This window comes from Chlorocebus sabaeus, chromosome 11 (assembly GCF_047675955.1).
Source record: "Chlorocebus sabaeus isolate Y175 chromosome 11, mChlSab1.0.hap1, whole genome shotgun sequence".
Taxonomy (NCBI): Eukaryota; Metazoa; Chordata; class Mammalia; order Primates; family Cercopithecidae; genus Chlorocebus; species Chlorocebus sabaeus.
Genome location: NC_132914.1, coordinates 120,385,375 through 120,408,016, shown reverse-complemented (window position 1 = coordinate 120,408,016; position 22,642 = coordinate 120,385,375). Strand labels below are relative to the sequence as shown.

At 47.8% G+C, this 22,642-nt stretch overlaps 2 protein-coding genes across 19 annotated transcripts in view; both read left to right on the top strand.

Annotated features, from left to right (window-relative positions):
• The window catches only part of MPHOSPH9 (M-phase phosphoprotein 9), an 83,392-nt gene extending 73,923 nt beyond the window's left edge, over positions 1–9,469 (top strand). For 6 of the 8 annotated variants that reach the window (XM_037995578.2, XM_008005101.3, XM_008005097.3 and 3 more), the window contains 2 exons: positions 77–145; positions 4,279–9,469. In XM_037995578.2, the coding sequence (XP_037851506.1) occupies positions 77–145; positions 4,279–4,380 (171 nt within the window). In that variant the 3' untranslated portion in view covers positions 4,381–9,469. The remainder of the gene's footprint in view (positions 1–76; positions 146–4,278) is intronic. The other 2 variants (XR_012094612.1, XM_008005099.3) reach the window with 2 other exon arrangements.
• Positions 9,470–10,712: 1,243 nt separating this feature from the next.
• The window catches only part of PITPNM2 (phosphatidylinositol transfer protein membrane associated 2), a 170,773-nt gene continuing 158,843 nt past the window's right edge, over positions 10,713–22,642 (top strand). For 3 of the 11 annotated variants that reach the window (XR_005239428.2, XM_073021191.1, XM_073021192.1), the window contains exon 1: positions 10,724–11,053. The gene's annotated coding sequence lies outside the window, so the exon portion shown is untranslated. Of the gene's footprint in view, positions 11,054–22,642 lie in introns of all 11 variants that reach the window. The other 8 variants (XM_037995540.2, XM_037995535.2, XM_008005090.3 and 5 more) reach the window with 6 other exon arrangements.

The following is a 22,642-nucleotide window of genomic DNA, read 5'->3' as shown; positions in this document are numbered from 1 at the left end:
CAAAATCTTTTCTTTCCATTCTGTGTGATAAACTTCCCTGCCAGTAATTTAAACATTTTTTTTCGTGTGTTAACAGATTGAGGCAGCACTAAGCAGGATGCCTTCTCCTGGAGGACGAATCACTTTACAGACAAGATTAAATCAGGTGAAATGTCTTAGCTTGAATCTACTTTAGAGGCTTGATGCCAGTCAGTGTTCCATTTATCTAAGAGGGGTTTAAAAAATCATGGCACAGTGAAAATTAGACACACTGAAGCAGCAGTCAAAACTTTTAGCTTTTACAGGAAGTGTTTGATTATAGCAATTTTATAACTGCAAGCTAGCTTTCAGGAATAAAAATTGATTTTACCTTTAGACTGAGAGACGAAGGTGTTCATGCCCTTGTATTTTCAAGAAACTAACTTGAGAGCAAATGGCAATATGCTTTTCAACAGATTTTACATTAAGTTAGTGCTCACAGATTGCCTCTCTTTTTGTTTGATTTCTCTCCTCAGATCTGTAATTTATTTCTGAACTCCTTTCCATTAGCAAGCAGATAAAATGGTTACACTTTGGAAACTGAATAGCTGTAGAGGTTTAAAAAGTGAGCTGTGGGCCAGGCGAAGGGGCTCATGCCTGTAATCCCAGCACTTTGGGAGGCTGAGGCGGGTGTATCACCTGAGTTCAGGAATTCCAGCCACTGCGCCCAGCCCCCAACTTCTTTTCTTCTGACTTTGTCTTTTTGTTCTGATAAATTTTAGTCAGTAATTTATAGGCCGGGCATGGTGGCTCATGCCTGTAATCCCAGCACTTTGGGAGGCCAAGGTAGGCTGATCACCTGAGGTCAGGAGTTTGAGACCAGCCTGGCCAACATGGTGAAACCTCATCTCTACTAAAAGTACAAAATTTAGCCGGGTGTGGTGGGGGGCGCCTGTAATTCCAGCTACTCAGGAGGCTGAGGCAGGAGAATTGCTCGAACGTGGAAGGCGGACGTTGCAGTGAGCCAAGATCGCACCACTGCACTCCAGCCTGGGTAACAGAGTGAGACACAGTCTCCAAAAAAAAAAAAAAAACCTTCAACTGAATTTTTCATGTTATGAAATGTCCTTCTATAACATCCTTTTAAATTAACCTACAATATTCCATCAGCAGTAACATATTTAACCAATAATCTTTTATTAGAAATTTGGGTTGCTTCTAATTTTGGATATCGTAAATAAGGCTGCAATAAAGTTCTTAAACATCTCTCTTTGCACATATAAGTATTGCCTTAGGAATCATTCCCAGAAGTAAAAATGTCAGGACCAAAGAAATGCAAATTTCTAAGGCTTTGGATATATGTCAAGTTGTAACCCAGGATGTTTGAGACAATTTCTACTCCCACCTGCAGTGTATGAAGATAAGCTCTTCCCCATCCTGAAACCTGTATTTTTCTGAGGGAAAAAGAAAACAACAACAAAAACCTGCCATGGCCTGGTGTGATGGCTCATGCCTGTAATCCCAGCATTTTGGGAGGCCGAGGTGGGCAGATCACGAGGTTAGGAGTTCGAGACCACCCTGGCCAACATGGCAAAACCCCATCTCTACTAAAAATACAAAAAATTAGCCAGGCGTGGTAGCACACGCCTGCAGTCCCAGCTACTCGGGAGACTGAGACATGAGAATCGCTTGAACCCGGTTGTTGGAGGTTGCAGTGAGCTGAGATCGTGCCATTGCACTCAGCCTGGGTGACAGAGCAAGACTCCATCTCCGAAAAATAATAATAAAAAAATACCCGCCAATGTGATCGTTTTTTAAAAGGTGTGAGGTTGTCTTGGCTAATCTTTATTTATTTTGGAGATGGAGTCTCGCTTTGCTGCCAGGCTGGAGCGCAGTTGCGCAATCTTGGCTCACTGCAACCTCCAACAACCTGGTTCAACTGTTTCTCCTGCCTCAGCCTCCCGAGTAGCTGGGATTACAGGCACATGGGCCCAGCCTAATTGGAAGATATTTTGAGGCTGAGCACAGTGTCCCATGCCTGTAATCTCAGCACTTTGGGAGGCCAAAGCGGGCAGATCACTTGAGGTCAGGCGTTCGAGGCCAGCCTGGCCAACGTGGTGAAACCCTGTCTCTATTAAAAATACAAAAAAATTAGCCGGTTGTGGTGGTGTGCTTGTAATCTCAGCTACTTGGAGGCTGAGGCAGGAGGTTCACTTGAACCCAAGAGTTGGAGGCTGCAGTGAGCTGAGATCGCATCACTGCACTCCAGTCTGGGCGACAGAGTGAGACTGTGTCTCAAAAAACAAAATTTTTGAGATAGAGTTTGATTCTCTTCTTAGGTTTCTTTTTTAATTTTTTTGAGACAGGGTCTCATTCTGTCACTCAGGCTGGAGTGCATTGGCACAGTCATAGCTCACTGTAGTCTTGACCTCTGAGGCTCAAGCAATCCTCTCACCTCAGCCCCTTCAGCAGCTAGGACAGCAGGCATGCACCACCACACCTGGCTCATTTTTTAAATTTTTTTGTAGAGGCAGGGGCTTGCAGTGTTGCCCAGGCTGGTCTTGAACTCCTGGCCATAAGTAATTCTACCATGTTGGTCTCCTAAAGTGCTGGGATTACAGGTGTGAGCTACCATGCTTTGCCTTGTTTTTCTTTTAAAAAATGGTACGCGGCTGGGTGTGGTGGCTCATGCCTGTAATCCCAGCACTTCGGGAGGCTGAGGTGGACAGATTAGATCACCTGCAGTCAGGAGTTCAAGACCAACTTGGCCAATATGGCGAAACACTGTCTCTACTAAAAATATAAAAATTAGCCAGGTATGGTGGTGGGCACCTGTAATCCCAGCTATCGCTTGAACGCAGGAGGCAGAGGTTACAGTGAGTTGAGATTGTGCCACTGCACCCCAGCCTGGGCAACAGAGTGAGACTCTGTCTCCCAAAAAAAAAAAAAAAAAGTGAAAAAGTGGTATGCATATATATGTATGCAGAAAAAATAGGAAAGAGAACGGTTTTTTGTTTTTTTTTTTGCTTATTTATCTTCAAAGTTTTCTGTATTCTAGGTGTTCTATAATGAATCCTTTTATAATTAAAGAAAAACATTTTAAGTTTTATTTCAGGACACCATTGGAATTAATACTGAATAAATTAAAATGAGGCTAGTGTGGTGGCTTATGCTATAATCCCAGCACTTTGGGAGGCCGAGGTGGGTGGATCACTTGAGGCCTAGAGTTCAAGACCAACCTGGGTGACATAATGAGACCTTGTCTCTGCAAAAAAAAAATGTTTAAAATCAGCCAGGTGTGGTGGTAGTTTCAGATACTTAAGAGGCTAAGGTGGAAGGATTGCTTGAGTCCAGGAGTTTGAGGCTGCAGTAAGCTATGCTTGTGCCACTGCAGTTCAGCTTTGGGTGACAGAGCAAGACCCTGTCTCAACAAAAACACAGTAGTATCTATAATGATATATAGTTCAGGTATTATTTAACAGTAATATTGTTTATTTTAAAATAGCAATTGTTAATTCGTTGTGAAATCTGTTTTTTTTTAGAAAAGTATAAAAGTATCCTTCAGTGTTCTTTCTTTTTTTCGTTTTTTTAAGATGGAGTCTCGCTCTGTCGCCCAGGCTGGAGTGCAGTGGCCGGATCTCAGCTCACTGCAAACTCCGCCTGCCGGGTTTATGACATTCTCCTGCCTCAGCCTCCCGAGTAGCTGGGACTACAGGCGCCCACCACCTCGCCTGGCTAGTTTTTTGTATTTTTTGGTAGAGACGGGGTTTCACCGTGTTACCCAGGATGGTCTTGATTTCCTGACCTCGTGATCCGCCCGTCTCAGCCTCCCAAAGTGCTGGGATTACAGGCTTGAGCCATCACGCCCAGCCTTTTTTTCCTTTTTAACTTAGAAATTTTGGTGAGAAGAAAGTTATTTGATCTATGTATGTGTGGGATGCAGCACTGATCAAATGTGTCCATTTCTTCTGGTGAAATGTGTGAAGCACCTCTTAGGTTCCTCTTGTACTGTTCTCACTTCAGAGCCAAAGATTTATCCCCTTCCAGTTGGTTGTATTGCTATTACTAGAATTTCCATATACCTCAATGTGTCAAACATATTGAGAATATTTTAAAGTGCAGCAGTTATTTGGAATAGTTGAAAAGCTAATTTATATTGTTCAGTTTAAAAGAAATCGTAAGATGATTTGTGTAGAAAGCAAAATAATTGTAATTTTAGTGTTTATACTTGCTCTTTTGCCAAAAGAAAGGTCAGTTTGGTGGTGATTATAGAACTTGATAGAGAATTCTAATTAAACTTTTCCCATTGTTTTTACCTAGGAAGCCTTGGAAGATCGTTTGGAAAGGATTAATCGAGAACTGGGTTCAGTTCGCATGACGCTAAAGAAATTCCATGTTTTGCGTACCTCTGCAAATCTTTGAGATTTGTAGCCATTAAATTTTGAGACATTTTTGTTTGCACTAATGTATAATTATGCAGTCAGAAAAGGCAAACTATTTTGTACTGTTTATAAGCCTTCAAACAGTAGTTTTACAATCATGCTATTCTTACACTTGCTATTTTATACTTCAAATGGCCACATATTTTCAAGATATTTTTGTTATGCTCAGGAATCTCTTGTATATTTTACTATTTAAAAAGCATTATTTTTAAATAGTATGTGTCTCCAATTTATATCAAGAATAAGGAAATATAAGCAGGGGAAGCAGCTTGTTTCTAAACAAATAGTGTTATCCTTTTACAATTAACTTTACACACCAATTTTATAAACTTGTTCTACATTGTAAATACAATTCATTTTTTAAAACAATAAAGCTTAATAGCTTCCATAATGATAGATTAGTACATGCTGAATACATAAACAATTACAGTGTACCTTGGATTTCAGTTGTGTTGAGGGTTTTAAAAAATGATAATACAATTCCTATTTGAAACATGTCTTAGAGTATCAGAATAGTAATAATGGACTCTTGGAAAGCTTTGAAAACTACATGAATATAACTCATTTTCTTTAAACTTTATTGTTTATAAGAGAAAAATGAGAGGGATTGTAATTCTCTAATTTTATCTTTCTAAAACAGTTAAACAATTGGAGAGCCCTCTGTGGAGGGCTCTCAGAGTAGCTCTCTGCCATTGTTCTGAATTAACTTGTGTCCCACCCTGGACAATAAATGGACAGCTAAACCCTTTGAAATACAAGCCACCACCCCATGAGGGATTAAGAGGGCAGCCTGGTTTTCTTAGTGTGTGTGGCTTCAGCTGTCCTTCATAGTTGTCATCTGGACATGTTCACCCCTTTCCACTCCTTCACCCTGGCCAAAAAGAAAAATATTTCCATTGTAGGTGCTGTAAGAACACTAGACTTTAGATCATCATAATCTACTGTATTTGTTAATGGACAGGGAGTGTGTCTGGATGAAGCCTGGTGCCTTCCCCTTGGCCTTGTAGAGGGCTCCAGCCCACTGCCTCTGTGGTAGCCGCTGGCTCTCAGAAGTAGCATGTGGGCAGGAAGCTCTCCTCTGATCCAGGAGCATTGCAGGTTTGTGTTGGGACTACTGGTTAAGTTGGAGCTGTGTAACCACTCACTTCTTTGTAGCCAGTCAGAACGCAGTGCCCCACATATTCCAGCTCGGTACATGTTGATAAACAGTCTCATCCAAACTTTCAAAGTGGATTTGTACTAAACATGCTCAGGTTTTAAATTTTGGTTTGCTTTTGAGCTTTTCCTCCTTACGTGGCTCTTAATAAGTAGTTAGAATGAACCAAGCCATCACAGTTATTCCAAGCAGGCTCTCAAATGACCTTTGAGCACCCTTCACCTGACTGGTCCCCAGGCCAGGGGTCCACAGCCCTGCTCCCTTCTCAGCAAGGAGGGTGGCCTGTCTGACAGTGCAGTTGAACCTTTGCTCCCTACTCCTGCAACTTTTGAAGACTTCAGGCTAATCAAAATTACTTACAATTAGAATCAAGTGCCTTTATTCTTTTTTTTTTTTTTTTTTTTTTTTTGAGACAGAGTTTCACCCTTGTTGCCCAGGCTAGGGTGCAATGGCATGATCTCAGCTTACTGCCACCTCTGCCTCCCGGGTTCAAGGGATTCTCGTGCCTCAGCCTCCTGGGTAGCGGGGATCACAGGCATCTATCACCACACCCGGCTAATTTCGTATGTGAATATGTGTGTGTGTGTGTCTGTGTGTATGTGTGTGTATATATTTCTTTCTTTTTTTTTTTTTTTTTAGTAGAGATGGTGTTTCACCACGTTGGCCAGGCTGGTCTCAAACTCTTGAACTCATGTGATCCGCCTGCCTCGGCCCCCCAAAGTGCTGGGATTACAGGCGGGAGCCACCACACCCGGCCTATTCTTGGTATTCTTTATTCTTGGTTTTCTAGCCTTTAAAAAAAAAAATTTAGTCTTGGTAAATAAAATGTTCATTTTAATCAAGCTCCAGTACAGCTTGTGTCAAGACCTAGTAAGACCCCCTTTAATGTGTTCCTGGATATGACATTAAAAACTAACTTGAAAATTGTTAGGATATTTCCTTGTTCCCTACTTTTATCGTAAAGTCTACTACATTCTTAAGAATAAAAAAATGCCATTTCAGAAGAGATGATAGTTTTATCTTGCCAAGGAATTATCTTCTTAGTAGCCTATATTGGCTTATTCCAAAAAGCGTTAAGCTCCATCAAAACATCTTCTGTGCCTCTCTCTCAGAAAGCATATGCTTTGATATTTGAAGTGTATAATAGATTGGAACTATCAGTCACTTATTTTTTAGAAAATTATTCTTTTTTTCTTCATAGCTCTGAAGAGGGAAACCAAGGAAAATTCTTTCTGCTATCTTTCTCTTTGGTAATGCTTGTCTTATGAACACTCAACTGAAAAAACACTCCACCTAAAAGTAGGAAAGATGGCAATTCTAAATAGCAGCTATTATCCCAGGGGGTAAACTATTTTTGTTGTTGGCTTCGGGCTGTGCTGCAGGTATTAATAGTTAAAAAAAAAAAAAAAACCCTAAGCAAATCTGCCACTTCTGGGAAGTGCCTTTTAAAATCAAATAGAAAGTGAACTCTCTCCTGATGCCTGGATCTGCCCCCTTCCTTTCCCTTTCTAAACCTCTGTTTGCAGGAGCTACTCCTGAGGTATGGAAGTGGCCTTTGTGACCAAAGGACTTTTCCAACTGAAGCAACAGATATAGCTAAAATGGCCGTGCTAGGGCTGTGCAGAGCTGGGCTTGGGACAAGAGAGGAGAGACTTGGAGCCAGAGAGACCTGGGTCACATCCTGGCACAGGCCTGCCTTCCTCAGCTATAAGATGAAATAAGAAAACTCCTTTCATTTTTTTTGAGACGGAGTCTCGCTCTGTCACCAAGGCTGGAATGCAGTGGTGCAATCTCGGCTCACTGCAAGCTCCGCCTCCCGGGTTCATGCCATTCTCCTGCCTCAGCCTCCTGAGTAACTGGGACTACAGGTGGCTGCCACCACGCCCAGCTAATTTTTTGTATTTTTAGTAGAGATGGGGTTTCACTGTGTTAGCCAGGATGGTCTCGATCTCCTGACCTCGTGATCTGCCTGCCTCGGCCTCCCAAAGTGCTGGGATTATAGGCGTGAGCCACTGCGCCCGGCCGAAAACTCTGTTCATTAAGGGAGATTTTGTAAAGTGCCTGGTGCTTAGTAAGTGCTCAAGAAATACTACATTTCAGATTCATTGAGTTAAGTAGGCTTTTGAGGTAGCATACTTTTTTTTTTTTTTTTTTTTTTTTGAGATGGAGTCTACTAGCTCTGTTGTCCAGGCTGGAGTGCAGTAGTGTGGTACTGGCTCACTGCAACCTCTGTCTCCTGGGTTCAAGCTATTCTCCTGCCTCAGCCTCCCGTGTAGCTGGGATTATAGGTGCGTACCACGCCTGGCTAATTTTTGTATTTTCAGTAGAGACGAGGTTCTCACCATGTTGGCCAGCCTGGTCTTGAACTCCTGACCCCCAATGATCCTCCTGCCTTGGCCTCCCAAAGTGTTGGAATTACAGGCATGAGCCACTGTGCCCAGCCTTGAGGTAGCACACTTGAAATAAAAAAGTAGATTATGTCCCAAGCAGTTGACCTGAAAACTGCCTTGGACTGACATTTGTTAGTTCTCTTCACCCTTTGCAAAAAACATGAGTTTTTTTTAGTTTAAATTGAGCTTCCTTCTGGTGTGTTTGGTTTTTTAACCACCAAAATTTTAACAAATTTCATAACCTGTCAAGTGTAAGTTCAGAAAGCACTTTGGTCTTATTGGTGACTTGGGGGTTATTTGATATAAATATAGGCTGTTTTTCTAAAAGTTATTGCCAGTATCCTCCAAATAATTGGCCCTTCAAATGTTTCATCTAAAGGTGATGGCCTGTGGGCAGAACCACGTGCGGGAAGTGCCTGCCAGTGGGCGTTAGGAGATGTATGTGGAGCCTGTGATAGCCAATCAAAAACTGTCCCCTTCTAACCCAGAAAAGCCACATGCTTTGCTGGATGCTGCTTGAAATCTGAACTCTGTACCTAAATATGTGGTAAAATTAGACACTTTTGTCACTTTAATTTTTAGATTATCTCAGAAGTTTTCACTAGATTTCAATGTGCCACTTGTGCTATGAGTATTTAAGAAGCTTTAAAAAATAAATGCGGCCGGGCGCGGTGGCTCAAGCCTGTAATCCCAGCACTTTGGGAGGCCGAGATGGCGGATCACAAGGTCAGGAGATCGAGACCATCCTGGCTAACCCGGTGAAACCCCGTCTCTACTAAAAAATACAAAAAACTAGCCGGGCGAGGTGGCGGGCGCCTGTAGTCCCAGCTACTGGGGAGGCTGAGGCAGGAGAATGGCCTGAATCCGGGAGGCGGAGCTTGCAGTGAGCTGAGATCCGGCCACTGCACTCCAGCCTGGGCGACAGAGTGAGACTCCGTCTCAAAAAAAAAAAAAAAAAAAAAAAAAAAAAAAAATTAAATGCACACCCGTAGCCTTTTAGGATTCAGACAGGTAGATTATATTTACCTGTCATGGGGGATCATGTATGGTTGACAGTTGCAGGTTTGATTAAATCCACTATATTGCACAAATTTTGCTGGAAATAATTTCCCGCCCTGCCAAGAGCTCTATGGTAGTTTGATAATAAACTACTACCCCAGTATTATTAGAAACTGTGTTACTAAGTCTTTTCTGCCTGATTTGTGCTTTATTTCCATAGACCTCTCAGATATGTGAGGAATCAAGCCATAAATGTGCATTTGCTGGACATTATATACCGTGTCATCTCTATGACTACAGATTTCAAGGATAATTTTTACATCTAACAATTTCACTGTAACAGTGACCGATAATGTGAAAAATGTGCTTTATACAGTGCTGCTGGTGAATAGACAAGTGCTTGCTGCAGTTGTTTCTGAATCTAGACAGATGCTGGCGTCGTGAAGCTGTAAGCTCTGCGGGAGCAGGGACCATCTCTTTCTTGCACTACAGGCACTCAATAAATACTCGTGGCTGTGAACTGGCGTGTGGCCTTCGTGTGTTTATTTCTGCTATTTGGCTGCGGGAGCGGGTTGTTGGTGATTTTAAGTCCCAGGCATAGAGAAGTCCTTGAGTTACGGGTTAAGGGGCCTCCATCCAGGAGTACAGTTCCCGCTGGGGCTCTGTGGGCTCCGCAGATCTTTCTGGATGGATCCTAGGGCACCTCTTGGTGGAGGGAAGGAGCTGAGGCGTTCTAAGTGATGATGGGACGCCTTGGTCCTCCTCTGCCTAGTCATGGTCAGGGGTACCTGGAGGCGAGTCGGAACGATGGCCTTCCTGGCCCGTTCGGCTGGGTTCTGCCGTGACCACAGGAGGTGAGCAGCCGTCAGGGGCTCGGCCTCCCCGGCTCCATCTGGAGTCATCTAGGCCGCCTTAATTTTAGCTTGTCCTCTCCAGGGGAGCACCGCCGGTTCCTCAGCCTTATAAGGCGATAAGAAGGGATGGGTCGCCCATCACTAAGTTTTAGGTGTGCCCTCTTTAGTTCCATGACTTCAGATTTTGCCAAACAAGTCCACCCTGGCTCAACCTAACAAACACCTCATGTTTTTAAGGAATGTCACCAGATGCCCCCCCACTGGGGGCTCTTCCCATTGGAGAGCCCTGTCGTGCCAGATCATCGGGATTAAGCTGTTCGTGATCCTCTTCCAGCTACTCCCTGAGGTGGGAACCGGGGCGGTTGCGCTCCCGGCTCTGCCGTTCCTTGGGCCGCGGCCCGGGCGTCCTGAGGGGAGAGCGCGGACCCGGCGTGTGGCGAGCACCGCGTCCGGGGCTGGGCTTCGGTGAGCGGCCCGCTGCGCTCTGCCCTCCCTGGTTTGCCATTTCGCTTCTAAGAAACTTCATTTTTTAAAATGAGGCTGTTTTAAGAGTCACAGTGGCCGCAAGTCGGCAGGTTCCCGCCTCCGAGTGCGCTTGGCTGCTGCGGACGGTGGGCGAGGACCCTGAGGCGGGGATCCGCGCCGCCGCCCCCGAGTGCAGTCCCGGGGTGTGAGGACACGGGCGAGCTCGGGAGGAGCGGGGGCGCCGCGGCGGGGCTGAGGAACCAGGCGGGCTGCCTGAGTCGGAGAGGTTTCTTCCGGCGGAGGCGGCGGGGCCGGGCCGGGACTCCGCAGGGACGCGCCCCCGCCGCCGCCGCCGCCGCCGCCGCCGCCGCCGCCGCCGCTCCCCCGCGCGGCCTGAGGAGGCGCCGCCGCCACTGAGGGAATGCGAGCCCGGCCCGGCGCGCGCGGGCAGCAGCGGCCGCTGGGGTGCGCGGGGCACGGCGGCGCCGCGGCGTAGAGCTGTCCAGGCGGCCCCGGCCGCCCGCCCGCCCGGCGTTTCCTCCTCAGCCCGCGGCAGCCGCAGCGAGAGCCGCCCGCCAGCACGTGCGCCGCCGCCGCCCGCCTGCGACGCCCGGGAGCAATGCCCGCCGGGGCCCTGCCGCTCGCCCGGGTCCAGCAGGCGGCGGGGGCGCGCGGGGCGCAGCTGGCCGGGCCGGGGCCGCGGGGCGGGCGCTCCCCGTGAGGCAGCGTGAGGTGGCGGCGGCCCACCCGGGGCCGAAGAGGACAGAGCCCGCGGCCGCGCTGAGCGGGGTGAGTGCGTCCAGGCGGCCGTTCCGCAGGCCCGTGGCTAGTCCCGCAGTGCCGGGCGCGGGCCGGGGACCTGGGGATCTGGGGCGGCGGCTCCCAGAGAGGCCCCGGCCCGCCCGCCCTCGAGCCGCCGGGGCTGGAGGAGGGAGCGGAGACCCGGGCAGGGAGGAGGGTGTGGCGTGCGGGAACCCCGCTCGGGAGATGGCCTCAGTGAGTCGCCGGCCCCGGATTCGTGCCCGAAACGCTGATTTCCGAATTTCCGTCGGTCGCGGCCGCGTGGGGGACCCCCGCCAGGAACAAGTGTCATAGCGGTCGGGGGGCAGGCGTGGGCAGTGCCGGTGCCAGGGCGAGGAAGGGGCTGTCGGCAGGAAACGGAGGTGAGCCCCCTGGCCCGCCTTCTCTGCTTCCCGCCTCCAGCTCAACGTCCCCAGGCCCGGGCCGTGACCTCTGCGTGTCGGGGGCCCAGGGTTGGGGTGTGGCCCGTCTCCATCCTCAGTGCCCCCTTCCTGTTGTTATGGGGGTGCCGCCTCTGTCTTCTTCACACCCCGAATCCTTTCTTATCCGTGGGAGGGCTGATGCGGGGGGGAGAAGGAAAGTTCAGTGTCCCCCGCCCCAGTGTGCACTGACTCCCCGCAAGAAATCCCAAACGGCCAGTCCAGGTGAACAGAGTGCGTGCGGTGCAAATGTCATTTCAAGGCAAGTCCTCCAGGCTTGTCCCCTTTCCACCGACTTGCTCCTGCAGACATCCTGCACTCCTCTCCCTCCCTCTGAAGTGTGGGCTGGGCGCCTCTGCAAACACCCTGGCCTACCTGCCTCCCCCACCCAGAATCTGGATTCTTCAAAGGAGACCTCACTGGAACATCTGTCTTTGTTCACGACCAGCTCTCTCCCCGGCCCCCATCTGGGAGTGACCAGAGCTGCTGATAGACCCCCCTCTTCTGGAGGGAAGGCAGTAAGTGCTCTCCTTTATCTGAATCCTCTGACACCCATCCCCCAGACTCCTCTGCTCTGAACTCCCACTGCCTGCTATCTGTATCTCCTGTGTAACTCTTATCGACGTCTGCCTTATTTTATAGTTACTTTTCCATCTGCCTTATCTCCCCTGCTGGACGGTGAGCTCCAGGGCTGGAGTTGATTCATCTCTGGTCCCCTGCTCTGGTCAGTACCCTGCATGCAGTCAGTGTCTCTGTGGAGCAGAAGGCCCTTCCAAGGCTTGCCTGCCTCTGGAACCCTAGCTTTTCTGATTCCTGAACTGTTGCTGTTAAATTATTTTTCTTCCGTGAAGAGACTGTATTCTGTGGTTGGAATGGACTTCCAGCCCTCTCCCACTGCAGAGAGAAATACAGTGAGCTAGGAAGGACTGTTTTTCTTGTAAGGAGTGGCTTGCCAAGTGAACGGGACAGTACATCCTCTGCCCTGAAGATGGCCAGGCACAGACTCTAGATTCTCTGGGTAGTGAGTGTTGAATGGGCCATTCTCTCTCCTGGCCTTCTCCAGCTGCTCAGGCATGGGAGGCAGTAGGGGAGAGAAGGGGGCTGCGGGAGAGGGGAGAAGGGGACTGGGGTTCCAGGCCTGGCTTTTCCCATAACTTGCTGTAGGAGCTTAACTACGTCGCTTGGTTTCTCTTGGTTGTGGTTGCATCTTATGGAATCTGAAAGAATTCCTCTGCGTATCTAAGGCCCCTTGGGATCTGGGTCCTGTCTACCTTTTCTGCCTCCTCTGCTAGCATTTCATTCATACTCTTAAGCTGCAGTCCTCTCAGGCTACCTAGAGGCTTTCAAAGACTTGGTGCTCCCTTGCCCTCCATCTCCCCAGGTACTTTCAACTCTTCACTGGTTGAGACCCAGTCTTGGCCTTCGCAGGTGGAACTGGTCCCCCTTCTGATTTTCGAACCACCATAGTCTGACTTGCCTGCCACGCAGAATGGCCCTTATCTATTTACATGTGCCCCCCACTAGACCGTGAGCTCCTGGGCAGTCAATGCTGCTTCATGCTTCTCTGCGTCCCCAATGCTTCGCTGCACAGTAAGGCACTTAGGCAAATAGTGAGAGGATTGGCATAGATGAGCACTGATAGCCCTTCTTGTCCAGAGTCGATTGCTTATACATTCTCTGTTATGGGGACCCATTGCCTTCCTCCGTGTCTAAAGGCCTGTTTTAACACCAAGTAGATAGATGCTCTCCTAACCAGCCCATCCAGTTAGTCTTTCCAACTTGGTCTTTGAGAAGACCAGTCACAGAGGATGTGCAGTTATCTGTAGAGATTAGCAGAGGAAACGTCTGGTACTTTGAGATCACTGCCTTGCTGTTTATGGAAAAGATGTTGGGGGCCATGTGCTCTTTAAAGTAAACGTAGTGGTATTGCTCCAGTGTCTTTGGCCATAGGCAGGAGGAGCCACTGCTTATGACCGCAAGGTCAATCCAAAACAAGCCATTGGATTCTTGTATGCCAGTTCTCAACTTTGCTTAGATGAGATCAATCCCTTTGCAGATAGTCACCCTGAAAGCTGCTTAACAGGACTCCCTGCCTCCAAACACAGATGTGGCTAAGTGGTCTTTGCCCAGCTTCTCTGTAGGTCATTTGGTTGATGTTTATTAAGCTTTTACTGGGTACCCTGGAATGTTATCAAATAGAGCCATGGCAAATCCTCATCTGGTTTACTCTAAAACCATAATCTGAGGCATTTTCCCCTTTTCTAAAGGCTTCCTACAGTGACCCATATTAAAAATTTCTTTTAGAATTTAGGGCCAGGCAAACTTTTCCTTCCCCCAGGAAACTAGGTTGCTTTCTCCTTTGATAATGAAAAGGAAAGTGGGGAAGGAAAACATGTTTTGTTTGTATACTTTGCACCATGCAGCGTGTGCTTGGGCCTCCTGGACACACCCTGCAGGGTAGGTTGTATTCTGCCGCCTTTTTTCCAGAGAAAGAAGTTAAGACACACAGAGAGGTCAGCTAACTTGTCCGAGTTTCCCTGGATTTGTACTCAGTTCTGCTTCTTTGCCACACTATGTGTGGCTCTTTCTATACCACACTATCTTTCCAACTGATTATGTTTCTCCTCTTCTCCTTGGCGTCCAGGCTGCTCAGCACACAATGTGATATTCTGTCTAGCAACTATATTCACTTGCCCTCAACATCAGCATATTTATTTCTGCTTTCCTGGACTCTTTTTTCTGTGTGCGTGTTTATGTGTAAATCTCTCTCTATATGCTCTTTATAAAGTCATCACAAAAGGTTTCTGGAAAAGTGTATGGGTAAGAGAATTGAATATAGTAAGTAATATTGCTCGCTGGGCATGGTGGTGTGCGCCTGCAGCTGAGGTGGGAGGATCCCTTTAGCCTAGGAGTGTGAGGCTGCAGTGAGTTACGCTTGTGCCAGTGCACTCCAGCCTGGGCAGCAGAGTGAGACCCTGTCTCTAAAAGAAAAAATAAATAAAAATAAAAAGGTAACATTGTACCTAACACACTAACTCACAGTGTGGTTAGGGAGATGAGTCCACAGGTAACAAAAGGTATGTGTGATAAGAGTTGTTGAAGGTAGAGTTCAGAGGGGTAAATGCCCTTTCTGGGTAAGGCAGTCAGGGTTGACTTCCTGAAAGAAGTGGGACTTGAAGGAAGCCTTGAAGAATGGGTAGTTTTGATAGTCCACAGCAACTGTAAAGGTGTGTAGGACTTACATTCTAAAATCTGTGGTTATCATGATGGCCCTGCAAGACAGGTGTTCTGGTGGGAAAGGAGAGAATTGGTCCAGATACTAAAGTGGGGAGCCTGGTGATGCCTTCTTCAAGTCTTCTGTATCCTTGATGGAGGATCCCAGAACACTGGAGCTGGGAGGGCCTGCACCCTGTTGAGGATGAGAGGCAGAGGCTGGAAGAATAGAAGTGATTTGCGCAAGACCTCTCTGCTAGCCTGGAACCCAAGTCCCTGATTACCAGTTTAGTGCTCTTTTTTTGAAGTGACAGCTCTGTACGTGGATCCTTGATTCCTGTAAAATGAGTATGGAGTACTGACCTCCTCACGCCCAGTCTGGCAACACCAGGACAAACCTCTGCTAAACGTTTATGGTCAAACACATGACGAGTGCTGTTAGGAGGGGCATGCTAGCATTTGCTTAAATTACTCTTTTTTTTTTTTTTTAACTTTTATTTTTTAAAAAATTATTTTTAGATGGAGTTTTGCTCTTGTTGCCCAGGCTGGAGTGCAATGGTGTGATCTTGGCTCACTGCAACCTCCGTCTCCCAGGTTCAAGCGATTATGCTACCTCAACCTCCCAAGTAGCTGGGATTACAGGTGCCCACCACCATGCCCGGCTAATTTTTGTATTTTTAGTAGAGGCAGGTTTTCGCCATGTTGGCCAGGCTGATCTTGAACTCCTGACCTCAGGTGATCTGCCCTGAGCTTCCCAAAGTGCTGGGATTACAGGCGTGAGGCACCGCGTCCAGCTGTTAACTTTTAAGTTCAGGGATACAAGTGCAGGTTTGTTGCATCGGTAGACTTGTGTCATGAAGGCTTGTTATACAGATCATTTTGTCACTCAGGTACTAGTACCCATTAGTACCTAAACCTAGTACCCATTAGTTATTTTTCCTGATCCTTTCCCTCCTCCCACCCTTCACCCTCCAATAGGTCCCAGTGTGTGTTGCCCTCCTTTGTGTGTCCATATGTTCTCACCTTTAGCTCCCACTTTAGCTCCCACTTATAAGTGAGAACTTGTGGTGTTTGGTTTTCTGTTCCTTCATTAGTTTGCTAAGAATAATGGCCTCCAGTTGCATCCATGTTCCTGCAAAGGACATGATCTCATTCTTTTTTATGACTGTATAGTATTCTGTACTATGTGTATATATACCACATTTTCTTTTCCAGTTTACCATTGATGGGGCATTTAGGTTGAGCCTATGTCTTTGCTATTGCAAATAGCGCTTCAGTGAACATACGCATGCCTGTATCTTTATGATAGAACGATATTTTTAGTAGAGACGATGTCTTTCTGTGTTGCCCAGACTGGTCTGGAAATCCCAGGTTCAAGCAGTCCTCTTGCCTGGGCCTCTCTAAGTGTTGGGATTACAGGTGTAAGCCATTGCACCTGGTCAAATTATATTAACAACTGCCCTTGCCAGAGGACACAGGAAATAAACTAACAGGCAGGGTTCTGGTAATAGACAAATCAAAAACCCAAGACAGCCTTGGAGAGAGAGCATGGAAAGATGAGTTTCACACTCTCCTTGTTGAAGTTCCCCATCCTTCACAAAGCTTTTCCTTGAGTGCCCTTGCCCCTGCAGTGCCTTATCTCTATTGTGGAAAGGGGCCTTATTAAGACCCGGCTAGTCAGAAAGATCAGAGGTCATGATCAGGGACGTCAGTGGGAGTCATGGGTCCAGGGAAAAGGCAGAGTGTTATCAGAGCAGCGGGAGGACCCAAGAGACCTTGAGGCTGATTCCAGTCTTGGAGCAGAAGCTGACAGCTCAGACTCCTTGTTGGGTGTGGACATGCCAACGTGCAGCCTTAGGAGCACGTGACTGCAGGATGGAATAGCTCTGTCTGAGGAAAGTATATCCTGACTATGCATACATGTATGCATAGTCATTTGATTCATATTGTTGGCCATAGTTAGGTTCTTTTTTTTCTTATTTTTGGAGACAGGGTCTCTCTCTGTCTCCCAGGCTGGAGTGCAGTGGCGTAATCATTGCTCACTGCAACCTCAAACTCCTGGGCCCAATGATCCTCCTGCCTCAGCCTCCTGAGTAGCTGGGACTACAGACATGTGCACCACGCTGGCTAACATAGTTTTATGTTCTATAAAGTCCCGCTTAAAACACTGAGTCCCGCTTAAAACACTGAGTGGAACACTGAACCACCGCTCTTAGGGAAAACACAGGATTAGGCTTCTTTGAGCCTGTGGGCACAACATTTTCTTTAACCAATCCATATGTAATCTTATGTTGTATATGTTTCTGTTGAAAGAGGTCTGGCACGGTGGCTCATGCCTGTAATCCCAGCACTTTGGGAGGCCAAGGTGAGTGGATAATGAGGTCAAGAGATCGAGACCATCCTGGTCACCATGGTGAAACCCCGTCTCTACTAAAAATACAAAAATTAGCTGGGTGTGATGGCGTGCATCTGTAGTCTCAGCTACTCAGGAGGCTGAGGCAGGAGAATTGCTTGAACCCAGGAGGTGGAGGTTGCAGTGAGCCGAGATCGTGCCACTGCACTCTGGCCTGGCGACAGAGTGAGACTCTGTCTCAAAACAACAACAAAAAAGACACCCTATTTAATATGTATTATTGATTCATTAACATTAAACTCCTGGCCATCAACACTGTGACTCATGCCTGAATGAAGCTTCTCTAACATACAGATTTTCTCTGCATGTCATAACCATCTTGCACCCAAGAACTAGACTGCACCTCAGCACTATGATTGGGGGCCATTCCAAACAGCAAAATCACCAACACAGAGCACACAAGTGCCAAAATTATGGCACTGGACAGACCACAAAAAGGACCCTTGTTTCCATTAGGAGAGCTGAGATGGGAAGATAATGTCCCCTCGTTCAACCACAGCAGGGAATGTGCCATCAGGCAACTTAAATTTTTTGCCAGTCTGCACAGATTCGAAAATGAATTTGAAAGCACCATGAGCATTGATTTTGGGGCTATAGATACATTTTAGTGAGTAGGTTAATTCACAAATATGGAATCCATGGATAGTGAGGATCTGCCACCTTTGGCCTCATGTGAGCCCCCATGGTGTATCCAGCCTAGCTCAGGGCACCATGCTGATGGTACTTAATGGATGAAGGCTGGAGCTGCGGGATGAGGCTGTAGGCAGATTCTTGTGTTTGCTTGTCTTAGGTGCAAGAGAAAGACAAGCTGTCCTCCCTCAGCCCTGCTGTAGCTTCTTCTAGAAGGGCTGCTGCCAGCAGAATGGTGCCCATCTCTCTCTGCTCAAGTCTACAGGTAGGAGGGACTCTGTACTTTCATGCTGAGGGTTCTGGCGGCAGCCCTGCAACAGACTTGGCCTTTCTTAAGAGGAGCTGAGACCAATCCTTCGCCCAAAGGAATAATCCTCTTACGGAGGTGTTTCAGGCCAAGGTGGGGGGTTCTTGGGGCCTATGCCTGGGCTCTCTCAAGGAACATTTCCCAAGTCTTTTGCCTATTATGTGCCCTCTTAAGAATTGGTACCTAAGTCATATATTACTGTTTCTCCTCTGCAGAGCTGTTTATTTCCGTTTGAGAGGTGATTCCTGGGGAGGGCCTGAATTTTATCTTTTGGCATCTGGGGGGCTTCCCTCCCAAGTCTGAGGCACAGGCTGTGCCATGGAGCAGGGCTGTGCACTTTGCTTCTTCTTTTTTTTTGAGAGGGAATCTTGCACTGTCGCCCAGGCTGGAGTGCAGTGGCATGATCTCGGCTCACTGCAAGATCCGCCTCCCGGGTTCACACCATTCTCCTGCCTCAGCCTCCCGAGTAGCTGGGACTACAGGTGCCCGCTACCTCGCCCAGCTAATTTTTTGTATTTTTAGTAAAGATGGGTTTCACCGTGTTAGCCAGGATGATCTCTATCTCCTGACCTCATGATCCGCCCGCCTCGGCCTCCCAAAGTGCTGGGATTACAGGCGTGAGCCACCGCTCCCGGCCCGCACTTTGCTTCCGTTGTCCTCCTGGGATTAGAATCAGGCCCTTCGGCCTCCCGGCCCCTTAGGGAGAGCTCACTGGGCACCAGTGTCCTGCATGAGGCCGTGAGCCCGTGGGGGGCCTTATTGTGGTACTGCTGGCCTCCACCCTCTGCTGTCTCTCTAGACAGCCCCTTGGAGAAGGGAGGGAGGGGGGAGGGGGATAGGGATGTGTGTGTCAGGGTAGAAATAGGTGGCCATTCCCAGCTTCCATCAGTGGCGTGAGGTTGTCTGACAGGCAGGGCTTCCCCGCAGGTGTGGATGCGTGGTTAACGCTGGCTTGGCCATGGTGCTCTGGAGAACAGGAGGACAATCTCTCTCTCACACTGAAGGGCCCATTTAATTGCTTTCCTTGGTACTTTATAACAGTTGACTTTTCACTTGCTTTTTTTTTTTTTTTTCATAAGAGGGAGAAAAACTCAACATTTTTTGCATTTAGAATTTTTCCCAGGTGGGTAATCACACTGGAAAGAAGCATTTAAATCCCTTGAAAACCACACATAAGTGAGGCTCACAGAGCAGGGGGAACATTCAGTCAGCAGGGGTGGCCAGACGTGGAGGCACTTCAGCGGGTTATCATGTAAGGAAACAATTATTCCACATTTATTTTGGATTTGCTTGTTGCAGCATATTTCAATTAGTTCGTCAATGTTGTGCATCTGACAGGCCAAACGTTTATTGTGGTTGAACCATCTGGGAGGTGGGAGGCCTGCAGCCTTCCCCGTGGCAGTCAGGAACTACTAGTTTAAAGGAAATTTGTTTGATGTGTTTAAGAAGCCAACACTGAAACACCATTAATAACAAAATCCTCAATAATTCTGAAAGCACTCTCACCTATTTCACCATCAATTGAGCATGCATCACCCGAGACTTCATTCTTCCCCTAAGCGGGACATTTTCCAATATGCTGAAGCAAAGTTTTGAAGTGGCTTACTTAATTGGTCCAGAGCACGATTTGTATTAACCCAGCAAGGAAAATAGCTCACTAATTTATATTTGAGTGTGAAGTAGCTTATGCATTTGCTGCTGGGAGTAGCAAGGGATGCGTTTAGTGGATTCTTGCCATTAGTATGCGGCTGAGCTCCTGTCCTGTACTGTGATAGAGAGTGTTAGTTTGATTTCAGTTCCCAGCCTTGGGTGACTCACCAAAGCATTGTGAGTTCACGGTAATGACTGCTGACCGGTACAATTTGTTGTGCACTCTTTGAGTACCAAGATTTTATAGTACCTGATTTCACCCATTTTTCATTTTACCTCAATTATTCCTCCCCACCACACCCCCGCTAAAAGTTCTCTTTCCTGAGGAATGTTCTGTCTGACTTTCCAGCAGAGGGGATAAAGGAATTTAGAATCAAACAAATAGGAGAGCCAGAAGGAGCATTGGAAAAAACCGAGCCCAAGGGTTTGACCTTTCCACAAAGAGGAATGACTTTCCATTTCCCTGAAACCCTAAGATCACAGGGCTGGGTGTGGGGTGTTGGCGGTGGAGCAGGATTAAGACTCAAGGACACAGCTAGTGAACTGGAGGCCGGCTCATAAAATCTGGGATGTGCAGCTCACTCAGGTTTGTCTTGGTGGCCTGGGAGCTGTAGGACTGGAGTTTGCAGGGTTCAGGCCAGTGGCTCCCATACCATACCCAGCCTTATCGACTCTGTGTTATGGGCTTTTCTGGTGCTTAAGATTCCTGCAGGAGACAGCTGCTCTTCCCTCTCCTGGGAAGCCTCCAAACCAGAGGCATCCCTGGTCTATCCTAGCTGCTTCTCAGGCTGAGGGGATCTCAGCTATTTGTGTTTGAGTTGCTGGTGCCAGGCACAGTGGTATGGTGGCGATCCAGTGTCTGTGGATTGTTCTTGCAGAGGCAGTGGCTGGAGGTACAGAGAGGAGGGGCCTTTCCCGCTTACCCACCTTTTATCTAAGACACCACAGTGCATGGCATACTTCTGCCCATTGTGCTTCACAGGACTCTCACAAATGTTGCTGTGCCCATTTTACAGGTGAGGAAGCTGAGGCTCAGAGAAGTCATGGTGTGGCCCCCAGTGCTTTCATTTGTTGTGTCTCACAGATGGGGACCCTAAGACTCAGAGACGTCATGACTTAGGCCTCACCGCACAGGGAGTTAACTGCTGACTGGACTCTAGACCTGATCCCTCATATTCATGCTTGTATTCGGTCATGTTCTGTTACACAGCCTGTGCTGTTGTTTTAAAACATCAGTATTTCCTGATCTGGTTGAGTTTAAGCAGTGCAAAGTACCTTTCCATTTGGGTTTGTGTGGGTTTTTTTTTTTTTCCTTTTCTTTTTTCCAAGAGGAAAACAGAATTCCTCTTCTGTTTGTTCCTTTTCAAAGAGGCCAAAGGGATGCATGGACTTAGAGCAGATTCACCAAGACAGGATTGCATGCTCTGGGATCACATCTGTTTATGTGACTTTGAGGCCAAATTCGGACCTACTTGTGAAGTTGTCCAGGCATGCACCTGTAGGCTGGAGGTTAGAGAGCAGGAGTGGGGTCTAGCTAGGCCTCTGGGGTGTGGTCCTGGGGGGTTTAGGAGTCTTACTTGAGAGTTGCTGCCTTTTTCTCCCTTTAAGGGAGAACGACATTCAGACTGGCTGGGTGACAGCTGGTCAAGCAGATCCCTGTTTATGGCCTCCTTTCTGTTAGGGGGTGGGGCAGGGGATTTTTTAAAAAAGAGCACAGTTCCTAGCAGCTTGTCCTGGAGGAGGGGCCTCGCTCACCTTCAGCCAGGGCCAGCTTAGTCTCCATCTTTCCCTGAGCCTGCTCACTTTTGCTCTTTCCTTGTTCTCTGACTCATTAAAGAAGGAGCAGGGGCCCAGAGCTGACCTCAGGAATAGGGCAACAGGAAGCCAGGTTGGGGAGGAGGAGGCTGGAACTCATGGCTGCGTCCTCTGGGGGTGCCCACCTTCCTTGCTGTCTCTGGGCTCTTCTGGGCTGAAGGAGCAGAAGGGCCTGTGGCCAGTGGGCTAAGAGGATTAAGAGGTTATACAGGTGGGCCCAGTGTGGGAATCTCTGACTCGGGTCCCCTGAGCAGGAGTCATAGGGCCTGCGTTCCCCGGGGGCCTAAGGGGCATGTCCGGAGCAGCTGAACCTGGGTTCTTCATCTAGATAGAGACACATCCCTTGAACTTCTCAGACCATCTAGAATTAGACCTGCATTGCTGTCCTCTTGATTTAGCTCCCAGGGCCTGGGTGTCCCAGCCAGCTGGTGGGGTGCCTGGGGACACTGAATTATCCCTTTTTACGTTCCCTCAGGTTGCCTAACTTGGTTCTAAATTTGAAAGAGGGATTTAATTAAATCTCTGGATGAAAGAAAACTTGGGGGAGGTGGTCTGTGGGGAAGGGGTGATAGTAAGTCATACCTAAAAAAGTAGAAGTGGACTACTTGGCCTCTGGGATGGCCAGGATTCCCCCAAAAAGCAAACAGTGAGGTCTCAGGGCTGGGCCTTCCTGCTCTCCAGGTGGTGGATTGCCAGTTTATTCCTACTCTCACTATAGTCTTGCCTAGGTGCTTGGAATAACCCAGAAGGATTCCAAGTTTCTGGCCATGTTAAGGCTGAAGATGCAGAGAGAAAATGCAGTAGATTCCAGCAGATGTGGTGTGTGGGAGAGGACAGGAAGGGTCTCTGGAAGCCCAGTGGAAAAAGAGAGGCACCAGATGAGGCTTTGGACAGAACAGGAAAGAAGGCAGAGATGTGCGATTGTCTGGTTTTTTTTTGTTTGTTTGTTTGTTTTTGGAGAGAGAATCTCGCATTGTTGCCCAGGCTGGAGTGCAGTGGTGCGATCTCGGCTCACTGCAAGCTCCGCCTCCCGGGTTCACGCCATTCTCCTGCCTCAGCCTCCCGAGTAGCTGGGACTACAGGTGCCCGCCGCCACGCCCAGCTAATTTTTTTGTATTTTTAGTAGAGAC